Here is a 19,198-nt window from a genome sequence, read left to right on the forward strand (position 1 = left end):
GTGTCATTCTCAGCCAGTTTCTCATAAAACAATCATGTGGAAATTTTGGAAAAAATAATTTTCTTTGGCTTTTCCAGTTAAAGTTACCATTGCCTCTTTTCTGCAGAAGGTGACCTTATGGATTGTGATGGAAAATCAGATTCCAGCCCAGAACGGGAAGCTGTGGATGATGATACCAAAGTGGCTGAAGGAGCTGATGGGATTAAAAAAAGGAAGCGAAAACCATACAGACCTGGTAGGATAAAGTAACTTAGATCATTGTGTGTCCATTGTTCATTTTTTTTCTGTATCATTACAAAAAAAAATTCAGAAAACACTACAAAATATTTGAAGTTTTCTACTGCTTATTGATGGCTGTAGTTTTTTTTTCCCTATTCTGTTTAAAGTTGCCTTTTTTCTTCTTTGCCAAAACACATTTGCAAAGGTTGCTGGTCAGCAGTGCCCTTGTTCTTAGTGTGCTTGTCAATTACTTGTAGTAGTTGAGATCTGTGTCTTATTGATTCTTAACTGGATAGGAAATTGTGCTGTGTTTCTGTAATTGTTGAAGGCAAGTTTTTATGTGTGTATATATATGGAAATACCTGAACTTCAGACAACTTTTTGTAGTTATTTTAGGTGTTTTCTGAAATATTTTAAAAGAGTAATTTACCAGGTATTTGCAGATTACTTCTGACAGGTGAATTTTAATGAATTCAGTTACTGGATGAATTCATTTATTTTAATTTCTTTGTGTAGTTGATTCTTAATTATCCTGACTGGATTAATTAACTGTATGTCTGGTGCACAAACAGTTGAGCTGTATCCATGTAGAATACATCCATTAGTTATCCATTAGTTTTCTGCAGCCAGCAGTTCCCCAGGAAAATGAAACAGATCTGTATCTGATACATACACACTAACTGCAAAGATCAGGAACTCTGCAGGCAGTCTCTAGTGAAGGATTCAGGAGTTCCAGGCCACTATGATGTTGATTAATTATCTTTTTATTTGGGATATGTCCTTCTCTGGTAGCATCATTTGGAGTGGTGGGCTCTCTAGAGCTATTTACAGAGGATTTTTTGTGATCCTTTGAGGTTCTTTAATAGGTTTCATTTGGTAGATTGACAGCTAATTCCAGCAACTCATCAGTTTGCCCCAAGAGAGGGGAAAACCAGCACCTGAAAGTTGCCAGGTTTGGTGATTCGAACTTCTTGTGGATGTTCTACAAACCTGAAATTCTGATCATTTTTCATTACATGTGTACCCACTGAGACACAAAAGTTCAGAAACATCTCATAAAAATCAAAATGAAAACTCATCAGATGTCTCAGATTCATTCTTAAACATCAAGGTGCAGCAGTCTCCTTGACCTGCAGAGTAATCTTGGCTCTCATTTGTACTGTGAAACACAGTTCTTATTCAATATATTGAATTTTTTACTTCCTTGTTCAGGTATTGGTGGATTTATGGTACGTCAGAGAAGTCGTACAGGGCAGGGGAAGACAAAAAGATCTCTCTCCAGGAAAGATTCTTCTGGATCTGTTTCTGAACAGTTGCCTGGCAGAGATGAAGGTAAGTGCAGGAATTTGATGTTAAATGTTTGTTCATGCTTAATGCAGTAAAAGCAATACAGCTCATCAAACATGTATTTTTGTCATGATGGCTTCATTAATTCAACTGAAAATACCCATTCCTGCATAGCTATCATTTCAACAGAGCCCATGATGTACAAAGAAACTGAAACAGTGAATTGCAGGAGTGAGGATAATAATAACAACAATAATTAATAATGATAATGATGATGATGATGATGTTATATTTAAAGGAATCCTCTTTCTGATACACCTTTCTCCAGATATAGCCCTGGTCCAGGGGTGTCTTGTGGACCATCAGATTTAATACTCTTCAGTGTTTCATATTCCATGAGTGTGTCTAATCAATTTTTATAAATCTGTTCATGCTCTGGAAAATCCTTTATTATAGAGTTTAGTGATAGGTTACTGTTGCATGAAAAAATAATTCCTTTTTATTTTAAGCCTGATATCGGATATCTGAGAGTTTCATAAGCTGTCCTCATGTTTAATGTTATGAAAGATTATTTTAAAAGAATCACTCATTCTAGAAATATTTTCTAGATGTGTATCATATTTCCCCATCAGTGTTGCCTTTTCCAGGGCTGAAGAATCCTTGACTTTGTTGGGTGCCTTTTCCCATGGCAGAACCATTTTCGTACCTCTGACACTGCAGTTCTCAGTAGATTGGGCACCTAACAAGAAGTCAGATTTTATTCATTGTCCTTTTTCTCTTTCTTACTGTGTGTGATTAGACTAAATTATTCCATCCATCTGGAGGTGTTCACACTTACCTAGAGGATGTTGAGGTATCATGCAGGGGAGATGTGGAATATGTTTAGTTCAGAGCCTGTTCCCTGGAAAGTCAGTAGAAGGAGTCAGCTGCTTCTGAAGGATGGCTGATACCACCCCAGTTAAAGACCCTGGCCTGAGATTTCTCCTGTCACTGTCTCCTTTCAGTTTAGATACTGGCTTTTTTACCTGTTGTAGAGCCAGATCAGTCTCTTGCTGTAGATTGTACAACATGGTGGATCTTTGCTACAGCATAGAGTCAGTATTATTAAAATCTAACATTCAGGTGTTGTCTGTGCTTGCATTTGTAGAACTACTTCATAAAGCCAATAAACATTTCTTTTATCAGTGCAGCCAGATACCCTGATTAAGTTCCCAGTCTTGGTATAGTGTTTGCTTTCTCTTCAATATTAGTGTTACAGCTGTGTTTCTGCTTTGTAAATAGTATTTCAGTGTAGCATACTGCCTTATTTCAGCTTGTGCTGAAAATCTTGTGTTAGATGTTTTCATTGCTGTAGGGGTTTGCTCCTTTAAGTAATTTTTTTTTAATTGGCTAATAAGCTAATTCCCCTTTCTGGGTAACATTACAATGCATATTGTTTAAAAGGAGTATTCTTAAACAAGTATTCTTCAGTTGGAAGTTGGAGGTTCTTTTTGTCTGCTCAGGCACAATTGCTAGTTGAGAAAAATACAAATCATAGTTTGCCAAGAGCCTGCTTCTCAGTGGCCAGTACTCATCAGCTTTACCAGGATTTTTTGCATCCTTGTCACATCCCCTCCTTTTCTCTGTAAAACCTCCCTCTCAGACAGTGCATAGGTCAGTGGTGGTGAACCTCGTTCCACTCATGGTCCTCTGGATATCCTACAGGAGATTACTGCAGTACAAAGCAGAGCTGATTTTATTACCATGATAATACAGTTTCCTAAATAACTTGCCAGAGTCCTTAACTTCATGTAATTTGCTTTGGCAAGACAGAAGTATCAGAACTTGAGAAGTTCTGCATTACCTGCAGTGTTTTTCTTGCTCTGTTGTAATAAAATACTGAATGATTGATGAGCACTGTGTGCTTTTGTGTTTATTAGAAAAAGCAGTGCCACTTTGAGATATGACAGCTGAATAAATGTGTAATTTTTCTTGAAGGGCTTCTTTATAGATTTCTTTTTCTAGGCTGTTCATTATTTATATGATATTTCTTTCTCAGATTAAAAAAAAAGTCTTTTTTACTTGTAATTTGAGAAAAAATAGTGTATGAAATGAAAGGTGGTTAATATGTAACTCAGTATTGATGACACTGGAGGTACTTCTTCAGTGGAATTGTCTTTTCAAATACCTGCTTGAACGGCACCTATAATTTCTGTCAAATTGGCAAATTCTTAGGTTGCCTGGGGATGCAGAAGTTAAAGGTCTCTGTGTACCTGGGAGCTTACAACAGTGATGTGGCTGGTGTCACATCTGGCATTTCTGCTGCCAGAGCCTGGGTGGTCAGGGCAGCTCACAGCTGGGTGAAAGCCCCCTTTGGAATGCATCTGCAGTAACCCACACACCCAGAGGTAGCCAGATGTGCTGCCACTGTCCCTTTAGAGCGAATTACTGAGTGTTTTATTTACTTGTACCCTAATGTTCCTTTGTAGGTTGGACAGAGCAGCTGCCAGACACTCCAGTTGAGGAGTCTACCCCAGCTTCTGAAAGTACTGAGAAAATCAAAAAGCGTTACAGGAAAAAGAAAAATAAACTCGAAGAAACCTTTCCTGCCTATTTGCAGGTAAAGCTTGTGGTCTGCTCCTTGTGTTGTAAATCCATTTAAAAGCCTGCTCTTCTTGTGTTCTTTCATAGTTTATTTAAACCAGTAGTGTTTCTTTTCTGATTCCAAAATGGTTATTTAAATGAAATGGGGTTTCTGTAAAGAGCGTTCATGAGCTTGTACAGGAAACTCTATATTATGTTAAATCTCCAGGAGTCTGGAGAATCCTTCTCAATGTATTTGGATCTCTCCTTGTTCTGAGAGATCAGATGGTTTGGAAAAATCATTCTTCTGCTCTCTGAACTGCCTCATGGTGTTTGCACATTCAGCCCTGTAGGATGTCTTAGCCTGATCAGGCCACTTCCTCAGCTTCTCATTTTGCTTTTTGAGGATTATAGAAATAATTTGATAAGGAAACTTGTTTCCTACAGTTTTATAGATTAATGTGCCCTGCATCTCCCTGCCACAATAATGTCTGTTCTTCCCTCCCATTGATTTCATGGTGTCCCTAGCAGGTAAGAGGCAGCAGTTGTGGGTAATAACCAGGATATTAATGTTGATTGAGCAAATTTCCTTCCATTAATCAGGTTACAAACTGGCTGGTTTATATATATATGTATATATATATATATATGTATCTCACATACTTGGCTTGTTCTTCTCAGCCACCTTCTTCATGGTGAAGGGAACTTTGCCAAAGTTGCAACTTTTCATGGTCTTGTAGATGTTCACCAAACTTCTTGGCATGAACTGTATTGGGATTGAAAGCAAAGAATTAACAGAGAGGCAGAATATTTTCTCTTTAAAAAATAGTATTTCATAAGTAGGGAAGTGACTTGGAAAGAAAATACTTAAACAACATTTCCTTTGGACTAATAAGGATAAATATTTTTAATGCATATTTTACTCCTGTAAAACATAGAATATTTCTTAGATTCTTTGTTGGTATTACAATAATTGCTACTGAAAAATCTATATTTAGAACTGTATCCTAAATCAGGATTTTAAGGACAACATGGGAACATGTCCCAACATGTTATATAATGAATAAAGGTTGGCAAATTACTGAGTATTCAGGCTTAGGTGAGTGATAGCTGTTACATAATATTTTAAAAGCCACTTTTATAATGTAAGTTAAACATCTTCAGGTGTTTTGTTACTGCAGTTAGACATGAGGATGATTTTGTGAAATGCAGTGTGTGGTGATTGTCAAAATGGAACCAAGGTTCTACATCAAGTTGCCCAGTAGTGTGCCCCTTCTTCAGCTCTCCTTTTTGTGCAAGGAGCAATATTTTAAATAATAAATAAATTGTGATAGATAGTAACACTGTATTGGTACACTGTCTGTGCTACATGTGTGTAAGAAGACTGAAGTTTTTCTGTATAATCTTAAGGCATTAATTTAATCCTAAAACTTAGGTAATGTAGCTTTCTCAGGTAAGTTGTTGCCACTGTAGCCACTCCTCGTAGAAGAGATATTGCCATACTGGAATGTTTGTGAGACTGAGACTGTGCTTTTATATTCTTACTAATCCTTGACTTTTAGTTTTAACTTTGTCATTTACTCAAATTTTTCAGTCAATACAGTGTTCTTCCTACGTTAAATCATTTTGTCTTCTTTGCAGGAAGCTTTTTTTGGAAAAGACTTACTGGATACCAGTAGACAGAACAAGATGAGCCTGGATAATTTACCTGAAGAGTCACTTCCACTTTCATGTAAAACAAACTTGGCCACCAATTTCCTGGATCCTTCATCTGACCCCCTTCTTAGCTCCACCTCCACTCCAGCTCAAGCAAAACTGGGACCTCAAGGTACACAAACCTGAACTTAGTGATAACTCAGTAGTTTGATTTTATTGTGGTGACTGTGACTTTTCCAAACTTTTCCCCTTTCCTCCCACAGTTTTTCTGCTGTATTTTTCAGCATTCTATATATGAACTGTCCTTGTGAGGTTAACCAACACTGATATTTAGTGATATTCTTCTCAAGGGCTCCAGCTGTTTCAGAAAGAGCAGTGGATGACACAACAATTGGCACTTAAAGCAAATCCGCAACATCTTGACTATAATATCCATGGCTATAAAATCCATGAAAATTAGCTCTGTGTGGGAAAAAGCATAACAGTTCATTATAGAATAAAACACAGATACTCTCTTTAAATGATATTTTTAGTAGTTTAGTGAATACTAGTTGGATGAATATCATCCAACTATTCTTTTCTTTACTGTTTTAGATTATTTTAGTTTGCCAGTCTCCTCAGAATTTTTGTTTCACCATGTCCTTTCTGAACATGAGTGCCCTTTCCAGGTACAGTTTGTAGCCCCTAGGCAATCTTTTGCTTCTGCTATTGCAGAACCTTACTGAAGGTTCTGCTGAGAGTTTTGCAAATAGCCAGAGGGTTGTAAAGTGCTGCTGAAAGAGCAGCCTCACACAAAAGAGCAATTAAAACCTTACTGTCTACTTCAAATTGTTTTTTCTCTGCCTTGTAGTAAGTATATGCTGTTACTAGAGGTATCTTTATTTTTAGAAACTGCTACTATTTCTTTTGTATATTAATTAATTTATGGCTTGTGTTTCAGCTGATCCCCAGAGTTTTTCCATCTATAGTTGTTTGCCCACACTATCACAGGTCCCACTGTCCAGAGAGTCATTTGAAGAAAGGTCACCTATTTGTGGTTGTTACTCAGTGAAAATCTGCTAAATGAAAAGCAAACAACTGTATTATAATTAAACATTGATTCTTCTGCAGTTGAAGTTGTGAATAATAGAGAATGAAAAAAGTAACTTCCCTTAAGGTGAAGCTGCTGGAAATGAAGTGTTGCATGGTCTGTATTTCTTTAGTTCCAGAACTACAAGAAGATACGCTCACTATGAATTTTTTCCACCTGGCTTTCTTTTGAAGCCAGAGAAATTCAACTTCAGAGGTCTTTGCTGGCCTGTCCAACTGCAAGTTTGAATTCACTTAAATGTTCATGTGCTATGGTAGTACAGGGGTTTAGAAATTCATGAAGTTTATGTTAATTTAATGGTCAGTTTTTCCAAAGTCTGAAAGCTCTTCATAAAAAACCAGAGTTGTAAAACTTTGTAGTTTCGTCTTTTATTTGTTCAGAAATAAATAATAAAGAGGTGGCTATTAACAAATAAATTGCTAGCAATGGCTTTAGTGGATCATCTACTGTCCTTCCCATTTGACATGTGAGACACTCAAAGGACAGTGTTTTCTGGCCATAGGAATGTTCTCAGTCAATTGCCTTTCTCAGTTCTCTTGCAGCTGCTCAGATTTCAGCTAGAATTGTGTCCAGCTGGAGCTGTTTGGTATTTGGGGCACCAGTGAGTGGGTGAAGTCACCTTGCCAGTATTGATCAGTTCCAGTGCAGTTGGGAACTCTTTGCCTGTGCCTTTCTGGGACAGTTATTTCCACAATAGCATCCCCCTGTGTGAGGGGTTCTCTGGCTAATTGCTGAGCTCCCTTCTGGCTGGAGCTGCAGATGAGAACAGTGTCCCAGGGCACTGGGATGTTTTCATCATTTCCATACAGACCTGGCTGTGCAGCAGGAACAACACGAACGGTTTGTTCCCTGCACTGGGGGCTGCAGGAGTGTGTTGTCATCAGCTGTGATGTTTTCCTACACTGTCACTTCCCACAAGGATTACTGACTCCTCTGAGAGTCCTTCCTTAATTGCACAGGTCTTTTCCACAAGGAAAATGTTTTTCTCTTGGAAACTCCACTTGTAGAATCCCAGGATTAAGGGTTGGATATGTTTGTACATCTTACAGAGAGCTCTTAGGAATCTAAAGAAGTGACCCTGCTCTGCTTTCCAGCAGGTACCCAGGACTGCTGGGAAGAGCAATGATGTGTTCAGGCTGCTCCTGAGCTGACAGTGCATTTCAGGGACATGTTCTGGGATTTATGTGTTCTCACACCTTGGTTAAGGGTAGCTGAACCTTTTACTAGCCAGCGTTGCAGTGGTGATGGGGATTGGCAGAGCTGGACAGAAGAGGGGTTTGGGAGTCCTTTGTTTACTGTTAATTTCTAGAAACTGTGACTGAAGTGAGCTTTAGGCTCCCAGCTCTGCTTTTTGTCTGACAGAGAGGTTGCTGGTTTTATTTTCAGTTAGAAAACTCACCTTTCCTATGTTTTTATGACATGTGGCACTCTGTGCACTCTGTTCTGCATGGCACCAACCCTTAAATCACTCCCAAGTGCTGGAACAGAGTGCAGAGGTTTGCTCACAGGTTCATGGGTGAAGTTGAAGGTGTTGATTTAGATCTGTTGCGTTCTGAGGACTGTCTGCCTCTCTAGTTTGCTGACCTATGTGTCCCTGATGAAAAAGAAGCCGCTTGGTGAGGTGTGTGCTGTGAAGGCCCCGGCAATGTGACCTTTCCTTTAGTTTGAAATAGCTTAAATTCAGTGTATTTTTTCTGGAAGTACTGAAAAAGTCATCTGTTCAAGTGAGGTCTCCAGAGAATGCTAAAGAAATTCTTCCTAGACAAAAGGAGAGGAGTTGTCTGAGTCTCTGCCACTGATTCAGGTGCTGCTGGGACATTTTATGACTAGAAATGTTACTGTGATTAAACGTCTTGGGGTGGCTGCAGCCTTGGGAGAGGCATTTTTATGATTTTAGAACTTCATAAATAAACAAATAGCTGCATTTGAGGGATCAGGCTCACAAGATAGCATTGGAACTGTACTCTCTTAAAGATCCAGCATTATAAGCAAATTATTTTCCTTTTTGCTTTGTCTTGGCTTTCATCTCCATTCTGAAAAGAGTCAAATTAATGAGCAGTATTGAGCTGTTTGTTTGGCAGCAGATGTCAACCAGCTATTGATTGTGATCCGAAGCAGCTGACTCAAGTGATTTTGTTGTTTCCAAGATAATATTTAACACACATGGAATTAAAACAAGGAAAAAATAGAAGGAAAAAAAAAAGTAAAAACATGCTTTAGATTAGATGTCTTGTGTGAGTTTTATGGATTATAGACTCTAGCCCTCTGCTGTCACCAACACTCAAGTCTTTTTATAGACTTAACAAACTGCATTTTGAAAGCAGGATCTCATTTGAAAGCCAATGTGGAGTCTTAATTTCCTTCATTTCTTGTGGAATCCTAATTTTTCTTCGGTTTGAGGGTTGGAGACCCTCAAATTTGAAGCCCGAATTTATCCATGGCCAATTTGTAGCTACAGGTGGTAAACTTTGTATCTTTACATGTTAGATCTCTTCACCTGAGCTCCTCCCAGCTACTTGCACAATATATTTATATTCACATTAGAAGTTGAAATGTTAGGGCTGTGGAGAAAAGCACCATAAAATAAAATACTAGAGAGGAATTAAAGGCTGCCAGTACAGCCTCAATGCTTCCTTCATGGGCTTTTTTCTCCCTGTTACTTAGCTGCCTTCAAGCTAACTTGAGGAAAGTCAAAGAGGGACTAAGATCAATCCATGAGCCAGCTGAAGTCATTACATCACCTTGTGCTGCCTGGTTACAGTTACTTGCATAATCAGACCAAATTGCCAGAAGGAAAACAAGTATCTGAAAAAACCCAAACAAACTAAAAAAAACCCAAAAAATGAACCCACCAAACACCAACAACTGGGTTCTGCTGAGAGACTTACATTTAACAGTACTTTTTATCAGGTACCAGTAACTATGCCTGCAAAGTGCTGTGGTTTTGAGGCACTTGTACAAAGGTTTGCTGGTATCAGTAGGAGCTGTATTTTGTTTGTACATTTAAATGGACTGGTCTGCACTGGCTTATTAATCCACCTTGTTGAGTGGCAAATATAAAACCTGATTTAATTAGGGTGGTTTCATCTTGTCTGCGTTACAAAGGGTAAAAGTAGCAAAGTAAAGAAAAACAATTTTTGTTTTGACTTGATACTGGAAGAAGGGAAAAGGGTTGTCTCTGAAAATCAGCAGAAGGTACTTGTAATTCACTGTTAAACCTAGCAGCTTGGAAAGTAACCTCATGATAGAAGTAAATCCTTGGCACCAGGCTCTGAATTAAGCTGTATTTTTTCCTGGGGCAGTTGGATTGTAACAATGGGAAATACATCTGTATTTGCCTGAAATGTGTGTGTTCTTTGGCTTTCTGGTCCCCCTTCAACCTGGACATATATATGTTTTCCACATTATATATTTTATAATTTGTATTAATCCCTTTTTTCTGTTAAATTGATATTTGCCATCTCATCATGTTTTATTGGTCTGGCAGTGATTGCTCATGTAGTCATGACAGTCTGCAGTTTTACTGAAAAATATTTTTCTCAACTTTTATTTGTTTGTCAAACATTTTGTGCAAATGCTGCACATCTGTAATAGTCCAAAGCAACTAGTTAATAAAACCAGATGGGCCATTTGGAGTAATTCCTCTCTAGTGAATTGGAGGTCAAGAAGATAATAGTATCCAGAATTCATTATTTAATATTAAAGAGTTTATTGCTAGACCAGGCCAGTTTTTCTTAGATGACAAACAAACATGACTTTTCTATCTCTGGCAGTTACCACTCTGTCAGGTTTTCTTCTGATCTTAAAGGTATAATCTTCAATTTCTATGTATTTACTCTTGCTTCTTACTCTAGATTTCACTTCCCTGTCAGGGTGCAGTAACCAGTTGCTTCTGTATTAAGAAAGACAGTGGTGATAAAAGAAGTAACTGATTACCTTATAAAAAAAAAAATACTCCTTGTAGATTTACTGTGAGCTGTCCTATATAAAACCTGTTTGTTGACTTACACATTCATGGGCCTTTGTGTCTCAGAGGTTGCAAATTCAGAGTAGATTTTGGGATATTTTTCCCCTGGAATCATCCAGTCTATGTTTCACATGATGTGATCACATTATCACTTCTGAAAAGACTAAACAATGTAAGCACATGCAGGTGGCTCAGTCCTGGCAGGGAGGGGCTGCTGGTCAGCATAGTCTGACCCCAGGGACACGTGCAGTTGAAGACAGCATGGGAGACCCTTAGAGCCTGGTACATCTGTTTGGGGCTGCAGCTCAAGAACATCACCAGAGATGTAAAAATGTTGATTTTGTTCTTTGCATCTTCTACAGGCAGCACCGATGATCCTTTAGCTGATCTTTCTGAGGTCTTAAATACTGATGATGATATTCTTGGAATACTTTCTGATGATTTGGTAAAGTCTGGAGATCATTCAGGTATGTCTGTCCATAGGGTCTCTCCCTGTTGTTTCCTATTTTTTCCTCTTTATTATAAATGTATTTGTTGTGCTGTATCTGTAGGTTCTGCTCTAGGTCATTTCAGATACAATTTTCGTATCTTAAGAATACCTTGGTTTGGAACAATTTTGGTTTATTCTACCAAAAAAATGCCCAAACTTGTCAACATTTTGTTTTTACTTGGCTCTTTGCTTTGCTGCTTAAGAGGAGATAAAATGTAGCTGCCGTTGTCTCTCATACCTGCGTAGCTTTTTTCAGCATGCAGCTTTTTCTTTACTTTTTTTTTTGTTTTCGTGTTGTAATCATCCATTTTATCTGGTTTGGGTCCTGTAGGTCTTGATTTATGCACTTTCCAGGTTGAGAACTCACCCTCCCCATTTGGTAAGAATCTAAACAATGGATGATCCATGGTTAGCAGTAGCCCTCTTTTCCTAGTGGTTTTAGCTGAAAGAACTGCATGTGTAGAAGTTGCTTCTCCTTTACTGTGTCACTAATTCATGTTTCATTTTCCACTCTGTGGTGTTTGAGTCTAACACAACCTCTAAACTCTGCACTCTGCCTTTAAGAGTCCTGCATCAAGTTTTGCTTATAGCTTTTGAAAACCTCCCTTAGTTTTTTGTGTTTCATCATACAAACCCATGCATTTTCTTGCTACCACTGTAAATATTACTTCCTGTAGTAGTGTGTAGTTTTTATCATAATGGTATATTTTGTAAATGAAAAGCATTTTTTCAATGTGAGTATATGAAAGCATGATTAAAGCAGTCAGTATCCTGTCGTTTTCACTGGATAATGGTTCATCACTTTATGTAAAAGGTTGACAATAAGTGGAAAATGGTATGTTTCATTATTTTAAATTCAGGGTTATTTGGTAATTATTATAGAAATATATTTTAAATACTAAAGGACACAATTCTTTTTTTCCAGATTTTTCTCATTTGAGAGATTTATTGACTTGTTAGGGATGTTAGGAAATTTATGTAGTGAGTTCTGTTTTCTTAGTGCCGACAAATCACTTTGATGTAACCCATAATAGTTAGGATTTGTTTTGAAAGTGAAACTTCTCTAACTTGTTTTATATTGGCTACATCTCAACAGCATTTCAGTAAATATTTTGTGTAATATTTGAAGTGAACCTTAAGGTACATGAGGATGAACCATGTTTACTACTGGTGTGTTTCTTTTCAAAATGTGGAAAATAGTTAAAGTGGAACTATGTTCTGAAACCAATACATTTGAAACCATGTTGAACTTAAACTCAATAGTCTTATTTCCTGTTCTTCCAGTTGCATTATAGTCAATTAACATTCCTCAGATAATACAATAAACTGGAGGCAAAGAGTGGGAAGGTTTTTTACCATTTCTAATCAGTGTTTTGTTTTGCCTTACCTTTCAAATATCAGAAAGTCCTGGTTTAATTGACGGCTGAATTCTAAGGGAAGGAAACAGGGTTTATGCTCTTTATTCAATACTAATAAAATTTGCTATTCATGTCTAATTTAATATTCTTTCTTCCTCCAGCTGGATTGGATATTGGCCCCATCTCTGATGATCCTTCTTCCCTGCCTCAGCCGAATGTCACCCAGGGCTCGCGGTCACTGAGTGAAGAGCAGTTAGATGAAATCCTCAGTCCAGAGCTAGACAAAATGGTCACAGATGGTAATTTTTTTTTTTTTGTCCTTAATCTTGGTCTTCTACAGAACTGATATAGAAATCATCTTTTCTTTTTTCTTCCCCCCAAATGGCACATCTCTGTATTGTAACAGACCTATTTGGACTTGGTTGCACAATACTTTCATTGCTTCCTCCGATGATTACTTACCCTGTGTTGCCTTTGCTTTGTCCAGGTGCTATTCTTGGCAAACTGTACAAAATCCCAGGTATGTGTTCTGATCCTCCTTGTCTTTTATGGAACACAGTTCACAAGCAATGCCAGCAACTCATGCAGAGTGTTTTTTGCAGAGCTGGGAGGGAAGGATGTTGAAGATCTGTTCACAGCTGTGTTGAGTCCAGCAGCCCCACAGCCAGCTCCTCTGCCGCAGCCTCCTCCCCCACCACAGCTCATGTCTTTGCACAGCCAAGGTATGTTCCTCTGGTGCTTCTGTGGGCAGCAGCCTGGCCAGGAGAGTTGTGCACATTTCAGATGCTGATGTGGAAGTAAGACTGATCTTACGCTGTGCTAAATTGTGGAATCTGCCATTGTTAATTTGTGAAATATTATTCTAAACCTGTTCTGAAGGGAGTATGTGATTAACATCCATGTAAATGTTGCTAATAGAAAAGGACAGTTATTTGAGGTTTTTCTGACATATTGGTGCTTTTACTTTAGCTGACACTTGGTTTGGAAATGAGTCTGTGATAAAGCATGTGTTCTCTTCTGACTTCACTCTTTAATTATTTTTGAGTACCTCCTCAAGAGTAAGGCAAGACCCTATGTAACAATGATGTACTGAGTCTTAATATCTGTAAGAATGCAGTATTCATGTATTAGCTAGACCTAATGGAAAGGAGACTAAAAAAATATAACATTTATCTTGGAAATTATACTTTATTTTTCTTCACTACTACTAAAATTACCATGAGTTAGATACAGCATCTTGCTCTTGTATTGAAGGCAAGAGATAGATTGATTTTATTAATGTTATCAGTAGAGCTGTTTTTTTAAGCAGTATGTGGGAATGTAATCTTCAGACATCACCTCTAGTGGGTTTTCCATGAGCTCATGTAAAGAGTGTCCACTTTGATACTGGTACTACAAGAAAGACTATGCAAATTGATTTGACCAGTGAATTAATCCTAAGAAGAAAACTGATTTGTTTCCTAGTTGGATCAGTTTTCATAAAAAACAAAATACTTCTAAACCTCTTAGAAAAGAGAGTGTTTTGAGTAAATAATGAGTTGATTTAAAGCAAAAGATAATGTGCATACCATTGCCTGTTTCCCAGTTACTTGAGTACTTGGGGATAGCTCCAGTATTTAACTCTTCAAGATTGTTCAGCTCCTCCCTGTGGGAACTGCCATGATAACAAAGTTTTGGATTTACTCTTTGGTTCTGCTGCAGTGGAATGATCCACAGATAAATGCTTCAGTAGTGGTGCAACTTGCATCAAGTTTCAGCAATTTCGGATAAAATTATTGCTCTCCTCTCATAAAGCCACAGTGCAGACCAGAGCCCTGACTCCATCCTGTTTGTTTGCCAGGTCTTCAGAGTTAGTTACTGTGTTTACCAGCACAGTAACATTCTCCTAAATTTTGTGTTACTACTGTAGTTGCTGCATAGCTTACATAACCTTCAGATCAGAAACAGTCTCCTAAAATGGGAGTATGATACAGTGTCATTCTGCAGATAAATCTGATTCCTGAGCTACTTTTGTGCTTTTAAGGAAGTTCTGGAACAACAGTTATAATCTCACTTAAGTGACGGGATCCAAAGGCCAGAGTTAATTCTGTGTAGTAACATCTGCAAATACCATCTGCTGGAATGAATCTGCCTGTGCCACATTTGTAATACTGTAATCAAATAAATAACATTTTCTGCCTTCTTACTGCTAGACTGGACATTTAATTAGAAAATGTTAATGCTCATTTGAGTAGAGTTATCTGTTTCATTGGTTACAAATTAGGGAGTTAGTAGATAATGAGGCTTACTTTGGTACAATGCTCAGGAGTCTCAGAAGAGGAGATGTTTCATTCAGGTGGCTAATGATCATCCTGCAAGGACTGAAAACTACCTTCTCCCTGGCTTGCTGCTTGTGACTGGGTCTAGCAAACATGAAGAACATGAGATTTTAAGTTTATTACCTCAGTATAAAGTGCAGTACCATGGCATGGGCTACTGCAAAAGTTTTGGGAATCCATTTTTGAAAGAATTGTATTTTAGACAAGAAAAACAATGTGTGCAGGGATGTGATAGAGTAGAAAAGGATCCTTTAAGTTTACAGGGAAGGATTTTGAACTGATTTAAAATATTTCCCAGAAAAGTAAGGTCAGCACTGTAAAATTTTAAAGCAGTTCGTTCTTAGAGGAGACATTGTTTTCTCAGTGAAAGGTTCCACCTCTGCCTTAGAAGCAGTCACCCTTGAAAACTTAAATGAGTGACTTAATTTGCTTATTTCCAGGAGAGAATACATTTCCAAGAGTGCCCCTCATGAATGGTTTGATTGGCCCCAACCCTCATCTCCCTCACACAGCTCTCGCTGCTGGAGGAGGGCTGGGCACCTTCTCTCCCATTACTCAGCAGCAATACACTGATGCCAGGTAAGTCCAGGTGGGGAATAAAAGAAATTTAGTGTATTTAGCATTTAAAAAAAATGTAATTAACAAAAACAGCTGGAGGGTGTTGTTGGTTACTAATAATGTGATATTATTAGTTCTTGAAGCCACCATAAAACCTTGTGTATTCTTGCAGTGTGTTCACTGCTGAAATAGCAAACAGAATGAGTACCTTGCTAATTGAGGGTGGGTTTGTTTTGTTTTTATACAATCTGTAAAACAAACCCCTTTTCTGCTCTGTCAGGGATAAGAATCCAGCATTCAATCCAATGGTGAGTGATCCCAACAGCTCATGGGCACCAGCTGCTCCACCTCTAGAGGGGGAAGGTGATACCATGTCCAATGCTCAGAGAAGCACCCTGAAGTGGGAGAAAGAAGAAGCTTTGGGTGAAATGGCAACTGTAGCACCTGTTCTCTATACAAATATCAACTTCCCTAACCTGAAGGAAGAATTCCCAGGTGAGTGATTTACTGAATCAAGTTGAATTTTGCAGTAATTGGTTCATCTTGATTTGAAAGTGTTTCAGATAGACTTGCCATAGCCTTGTGTATTGACGCATTTTTTGGTTGCAGACTGGGCTACAAGAGTGAAGCAAATTGCTAAACTGTGGAGGAAAGCAAGCTCTCAAGAGAGGGCTCCCTATGTGGTAAGAACAATTCCCACCTGCATTTGCATGCTTCCAGCAAACATACATTTCATCTATAAGGTTGTGTTGTTTTGTTCTGTTTTTAATAACTCAAGTTCCAGGTTTAGTGATAAACCCTTACTGCAAGAAAACCTTTTTAATTTAACTTCTAAGTCTGAATACTTCTACCTGTATTCTTTGTTTTTCAGTCTTGGAATAAACTATATTAGTATTGTGCAATCTAAAGACATCAGCTGAGATGAGAACATTTGTGACTCTCACTGCCTCTCAGCTGCCTTTGATTCATGCCTCAAGTCATCTTTGCTCTGTCTCTTTCTACACAGAATCTCACCAGTTTCTTCAGAAGGATAATAACAACTGATCATGAGATTCCTCTCCCTTTCATCCTCCCCTCTCACTGGGCTATTCTTTTTTTACCTGTTAGAGCTGCTGAAGTTTTTCAGCTATTGAACTAACAATTCCAGAGGTGTCAGTGCTCACATCTCTGCTTTCCTCATTTACTTTTCTACTCCTTGTGTTCTTGCTTTGCTGTTCCCTTTCTTTGCTTACTCTCTTGTATTGCTTTGTATGGGAACTCTCCTAATATCTTCTGCTATTCATTTTTCTGGTACCATTTTGTGGGGAGCATGAAGGACTCCATTTTTCTCTCCAAAATCATTCACCTTCTTCACATCTGAGCTAAGTGAACACACAGGTACTTGTAGCAGCTATCTGGAGTTACATGGTCATTGATTTCACCCTGCAGAACTTCTACCATTCAGAAGGGCTGACCCTTAAGCTTTGTTGAAGCCTCTGTTGAGGCCTGTGTGCATCCAAAGTATTATTGATTCTTTTGGACTTTCCCAACAATTGCTGGCAAATGTACTTTTCTTTAACTTCCATTCTCTCCTGGTTCTCATCTTTGTTTCTTCACAGCAATAACTGGATGGTCATTCTCACTTTGCAGCTTTCTGTGGATTTTGCAGTTTTCAGTCTCATACTCTTCCCCTACCTGTTCTTTTTTCATATAGTCCCATCAGTAAACAAATTTCATTCCTCTGCATGTTGATGACTTAGAGTTTAGCAGTACTATGTCATCTTCTGCTGTCCAAATTCAAAATTGCTGTGGTCTCTAGCTTAAGAGGATAAATCATATCCCCAACTCATTGTGAGAAGTGGAGTTCTTGATCTTTCTGAAACCCTTTCTACTTGAAAGAATAATTCTCTCATTTTTTCTTTGTTATCACTGAGGCATCATCATTATTCTGCTTTTTATTCAGTGTTGCAATTTCAGCACCTTTGGACCTCTATGTCACCTTGCCCATGCTGTAGTTAATCTTGGTGAAGGAAGGTGATTCCTTCTTTGTAGTATTTATAAGATAATACCCACTTACATGGGTGACATTTACCACTTCACAATTATTTCTGTTACTGATGCTTTATTTTTCGTTGTTCTTAAAAAATGCAGTCATATCCTTGTGATGGGTATCCAAAAGTCAGCAACAAAAATTACTCCCTTATGTACAGGAGGAGAGAGCATGCTCCTGCACACAAGTAATTCCACAGCAAGGTGTGGTTAATTCCTCTCAGAAGAGTTCTTCTGCTTCTGCCATGCAGCTCCTGCTGGTGTTCCTGGCATTGTGCACACAAGAAGCTGCTGTGGTTCCTCTCCTGAGGGACTTACACTCCGAAGGGTTGAGTGAAGGCTGAAATGAAATTCAGAGGAGTACTAGTAAATTTTCACTGTAGGCTTTTTACTTTACTTAGCATGCACAATCCCATCACTTACAGGGAAAAATGACAGTGATTTTTCTGCTGCTGTGACATTGGTGTTCTCATCCATGTCACTATTTCATTGTTTGGGGGGAAGTATTAAAGCCTTTTCCTCTAGGCAGCCCCTACTTGACAGCTGCAGATAAATTTGTGAAAAAGAGGATGTGAGGGTTTGGTTCAGAAAAGAAATCACATTCTAGATTGGTGGTAAAACAGGCTCTTTGAAACTTCCATTAGATACTTTAAAGTGTCACTATGGCTGTAAAATGCCTCATTGAAGAGGAATTGCTGTGTCTCCATACAGTTTTTCCTGATCCATAAGCCCATATCCTATGTTTATACTGTTAACTGTTAACAGACTCAGATCTTTAGAGGTCATTTAATGGACTAGACTGTATTTTTTTTGTCATTGAAGTTCTCCACATTAGTGGCCTTTATTGATCCAAACATCATCTGCTGTGCTCAGCCTTCATGTTGTAGACCACACCAATATGTGATTGGAAAGGTAAACTGGTGCTATTAACGATTTCTTGGCACAGCACTGTGCCTGCAACAGACACCCTCCTGTACAGAAAAGCTTTGCTAATAGGTTTAGTAATTTACTAATTGCTAGTAACCTCTTAGTTCCTTCCATATATATTAAACACAGAATTTCCATAGAGGTGTGAAATTTTTCTGTTTGGAATTCTTTCCAAAGTGCATAATGTCATTTCCACAAGGATGTGTGTGATTAAAACAGGCTGTACAAATAATTTGGTGATAGATTTTGTAGGAATAACAGATGCAGTATGCACACTTAATAGAAGAAGATAAGTCTAACTGCATCTTTTCTCTTTTTCCAGCAAAAAGCCAGAGATAATAGAGCTGCTTTGCGCATCAATAAAGTACAGATGTCAAACGACTCCATGAAAAGGCAGCAGCAACAGGATAGCATTGATCCCAGCTCACGCATCGACTCCGACCTCTTTAAAGATCCATTAAAACAGAGGGAATCAGAACATGAGCAGGAATGGAAATTCAGACAGGTGTGTAGCATTTAAGGTGTTCTGTTATTTTCTCTCTGCTTTTTATTGCATTGTAGGAATCTGTTGTAGTAAAATCTATTTGAATCTTTTCTTTGTAAAAGAGCATACAGTCAGCATTCTGCTTGGGAAGAAAATAGATGTTATCAGGACATAAGCTTGCTTGTAAAAAAACTTTTCTTTAAATTTTGACTGTTAAATCCTGTGTATTATAGAAACAGGTTGTTCTTTCTCTA

At 38.2% G+C, this 19,198-nt stretch overlaps 1 protein-coding gene across 15 annotated transcripts in view; it reads left to right on the forward strand.

The window, feature by feature from the left end:
• KMT2C (lysine methyltransferase 2C) overlaps positions 1-19,198 on the forward strand; it is a 189,260-nt gene that overhangs the window by 137,211 nt on the left and 32,851 nt on the right. For 11 of the 15 annotated variants that reach the window (XM_041408287.1, XM_041408291.1, XM_041408290.1 and 8 more), the window contains 13 exons: positions 107-235; positions 1,432-1,551; positions 3,975-4,105; positions 5,710-5,896; positions 11,144-11,248; positions 11,603-11,650; positions 12,791-12,928; positions 13,117-13,149; positions 13,232-13,351; positions 15,388-15,526; positions 15,786-16,000; positions 16,115-16,188; positions 18,783-18,965. In XM_041408287.1, the coding sequence (XP_041264221.1) occupies positions 107-235; positions 1,432-1,551; positions 3,975-4,105; positions 5,710-5,896; positions 11,144-11,248; positions 11,603-11,650; positions 12,791-12,928; positions 13,117-13,149; positions 13,232-13,351; positions 15,388-15,526; positions 15,786-16,000; positions 16,115-16,188; positions 18,783-18,965 (1,622 nt within the window). The remainder of the gene's footprint in view (positions 1-106; positions 236-1,431; positions 1,552-3,974; positions 4,106-5,709; positions 5,897-11,143; positions 11,249-11,602; positions 11,651-12,790; positions 12,929-13,116; positions 13,150-13,231; positions 13,352-15,387; positions 15,527-15,785; positions 16,001-16,114; positions 16,189-18,782; positions 18,966-19,198) is intronic. The other 4 variants (XM_041408292.1, XM_041408301.1, XM_041408302.1 and 1 more) reach the window with 2 other exon arrangements.

The sequence above is a fragment of the Onychostruthus taczanowskii genome, unplaced genomic scaffold (assembly GCF_017590055.1).
Source record: "Onychostruthus taczanowskii isolate IOZ18803 unplaced genomic scaffold, ASM1759005v1 scaffold3, whole genome shotgun sequence".
Lineage (NCBI taxonomy): Eukaryota > Metazoa > Chordata > Aves > Passeriformes > Passeridae > Onychostruthus > Onychostruthus taczanowskii.